The sequence below is a fragment of the Triticum urartu genome, chromosome 7A, assembly GCF_056163025.1.
Source record: "Triticum urartu cultivar PI428250 chromosome 7A, HENAU_Tu73, whole genome shotgun sequence".
In the NCBI taxonomy this organism is placed as follows: domain Eukaryota; kingdom Viridiplantae; phylum Streptophyta; class Magnoliopsida; order Poales; family Poaceae; genus Triticum; species Triticum urartu.
Genome location: NC_141879.1, coordinates 229,685,003 through 229,688,341, shown reverse-complemented (window position 1 = coordinate 229,688,341; position 3,339 = coordinate 229,685,003). Strand labels below are relative to the sequence as shown.

The window sequence follows — 3,339 nt, the reverse complement described above, 5'->3', positions numbered from 1 at the left end:
TACATCATCCCGCAACTAACTCGTTAGTCGCAATGCTTGCAAGGCTTAAGTGACGTGTATTACCGAGTGGGCCCAGAGATACCTCTCCGTCCTAATCTCCAAATACGCCAACCCAACAAGTACCTTTGGAGACACCTGTGGAGCACCTTTATAATCACCCAGTTATGTTGTGGCGTTTGGTAGCACACAAAGTGATCCTCCGATAAACGGGAGTTTCATAATCTCATAGTCATAGGAACATGTATAAGTCATGAAGAAAGCAATAGCAACAAACTATATGATCAAGTGCTAAGCTAACGGAATGGGTCAAGTCAATCACATCATTCTCCTAATGATGTGATCCCGTTAATCAAATGACAACTCATGTCTATGGCTAGGAAAACATAACCACCTTTGATTAACGAGCTAGTCTAGTAGAGGCATACTAGTGACACTTTGTTTATCTATGTATTCACACATGTATCATGTTTCCGATTAATACAATTCTAGCATGAATAATAAACATTTATCATGATATAAGGAAATAAACAATAACTTTATTATTGCCTCTAGGGCATATTTCCTTCAGTCTCCCACTTGCACTAGAGTCAATGATCTACATTACACAATAATGATTCTAACACCCATGGACCCTTGGTGCTGATCATGTTTTGCTCGTGGAAGAGGCTTAGTCAACAGGTCTGCAATATTCAGATCCGTATGTATCTTGCAAATCTCTATGTCTCCCATCTGGACATGATCCCGGATGGAGTTGAAGCATCTCATGATGTGCTTGGTTCTCTTGTGAAATTTGGATTCCTTTGCCAAAGCAATTGCACCAGTATTGTCACAAAAGATTTTCATTGGACCCGGTGCACTAGGTATGACACCTAGATCGGATATGAACTCCTTCATCCAGACTCCTTCATTTGCTGCTTCTGAAGCAGCTATGTACTCTGCTTCACATGTAGATCCCGCTGCAACGCTTTTTTTAGAACTGCACCAACTGACACCTCCACCGTTTAATAAAAACACGTATCCGGTTTGCGATTTAGAATCGTTCGGATCAGTGTCAAAGCTTGCATCAACGTAACCATTTACGATGAGCTCTTTGTCACCTCCATAAACGAGGAACATATCCTTCGTCCTTTTCAGGTATTTCAGGATGTTCTTGACCGTTGTCCAGTGATCCACTCCTGGATTACCTTGGTACCTCCCTGCTAAACTAAGAGCAAGGCACACATCAGGTCTGGTACACAACATTGCATACATGATATAGCCTATGGCTGAAGCACAGGGAACATCTTTCATTTTCTCTCTATCTTCTATAGTGGTCGGGCATTGAGTCTTACTCAACTTCACACCTTGCAATATAGGAAAGAACCCTTTCTTTGCTTGATCCATTTTGAACTTTTTCAAAACTTTGTCAAGGTATGTGCTTTGTGAAAGTCCAATCAAGCGTCTCGATCTATCTCTATAGATCTTGATGCCCAATATATAAGCAGCTTCACCGAGGTCTTTCATTGAAAAACTCTTATTCAAATATCCTTTTATGCTATCCAGAAATTATATGGGGCTGTTTGGATTGAGCCCAATCTTGCCCTACCAAATAATTGGCATCACCAATTCCAGGGCATGACCAAAAAATTGGCAAGTCATGGCTGTTTGGATTGTAGCCATTAGTACTTGCCAATTTTTTGGCAAAACCATTGGATGTCATTTGGTTTGAAGCCAAATATTTGGCACATTTCACTAGCATGTGTTTGGTTTGGTTTCAAAATTTGAAAATTGCATGCCAGCCAAATAAAAGAACGCTTGTGTGTAAACAAGCAGTCACATATCACATGCTACAAAAAAATAAAAATTTGAATTAACCAACACACATACGCACACAAACTCTGCATTTTCAGAACTTCAGAATTAAACTCATACATTAAGTAGCTCATATATTGTCTGATACATGATAGACGGAATAAGGTTCACATCCTTTTACCATAGCATCTAGGACATAAACAGCCAGCCATGCACCAAATGCACTCCATACAAACAGTACATGATGCACCCAAGTTTGCTGTATATAGACAAAATATGCATGATGATGTTATCCATGCTCCCACTACGTGTTAAAGCGTTCCTAGCCATATAAACAAAAGGTTGCCACAAACTCTATCTAACCATGTGGCAATTCAGTGAGCAGCCGCAGATCCATCATTGCCACCTTCATGAAACTGAGGCTCAAAGTAGCTAATGACCCACTCTCGAAGAATTGTTGCATCGGCATAGTTAAGATAACTACGAAAGATATCTTGGTCTGGCTTGGATAGATAGGCAACAATCTCAAGTTTATCCTTAGCTGGGATGGTAAGGGCATTGATCCGCTTCCAAAGATTTGCATAAGGATCTGCAGGTGGCATTGGTTGCACAGACACAATAGGGGATGCAAGGGATTCAGCTAGCTTCTTGATACTGGTTACCATATCATCATTAGATACCTTGCCCTTCTTGTTTGCTTTGCCCTTGGTTGGCTTCTTGGAAGGTGATGATGATGCACACTTGCGCTTCTTGTTTAATGGATTGCCATCCAAGTCGACTTTAGGACTGCGACGATCAATAGTGTCAGAGTCAGCTTCATCACTGTCTGCTGGAATTAGATTTCCCTCAAGTTCCCTCACATCCTCGCTGTCATCACTACCATCATCCACATTAACAGTGGTTTGGTCAACTGCGAGTGAGCCATCAGCATGAGATTGATCCAAGAATAACTCTTCCAATTGATGAAAGAACCTAATGGGTCTGGTAAGATAATTGACTGCAGTTTTCTGCACACAAGGTAAGGTAAAAAGAGTAAAATAATGATGTTATGAACACAAAACATGAGAGAAGTTGCAGGTATAAAAAAACACAACAAGAGACAGTGAATATGAAGCATACATATATATAGACAATAGCAGCTATCCACTCATTTTAAAATCAGACCATGATATAAATAAGAGAAAAAACTACTAAGAACTTACATTGAGTCTTTGCTTTTCTGACTCAGAAAGTGTGAATGTGAAAGTGGTTCTGTCAAGGCCATTTCCACTATTGGCCATGGCACGACGCACCTAGCCCCACTTCTCCTTGCATTGACGATAGTGTCGATCCACTTGGGTTTGAGTGACACCAAGCGAAAACTTGCCATTTAGAGCATCAGCACATTGCAAGTGGTGTTGTTTCTTGAACTTGAAAGTTGCAGGTTTGTCCTTACGAAGGTCGATATACCATTCAAGCATAAACCTTGTCGCCTCGTCAGTCCAGGTTATGTACTTATCACGAGGATTGGAGTCCTCCTCGGTCTTCAGAGTGAGCTTATGCTTCCCC

The 3,339-nt window shown here is 40.9% G+C and overlaps 1 protein-coding gene across 1 annotated transcript; it reads right to left on the bottom strand.

Annotated features, from left to right (window-relative positions):
- Positions 1-1,992: 1,992 nt before the first annotated feature.
- On the bottom strand, positions 1,993-3,071 carry LOC147959134 (uncharacterized). Its single transcript, XM_087532488.1, has 2 exons — positions 2,994-3,071; positions 1,993-2,798 (listed from the first exon to the last, which is right to left on the bottom strand). Exons 1-2 carry the CDS (start codon positions 3,069-3,071, stop codon positions 2,166-2,168), a joined length of 711 nt encoding a protein of 236 aa, XP_087388614.1. The 3' UTR covers positions 1,993-2,165.
- Between the last annotated feature and the right edge of the window lie 268 nt (positions 3,072-3,339).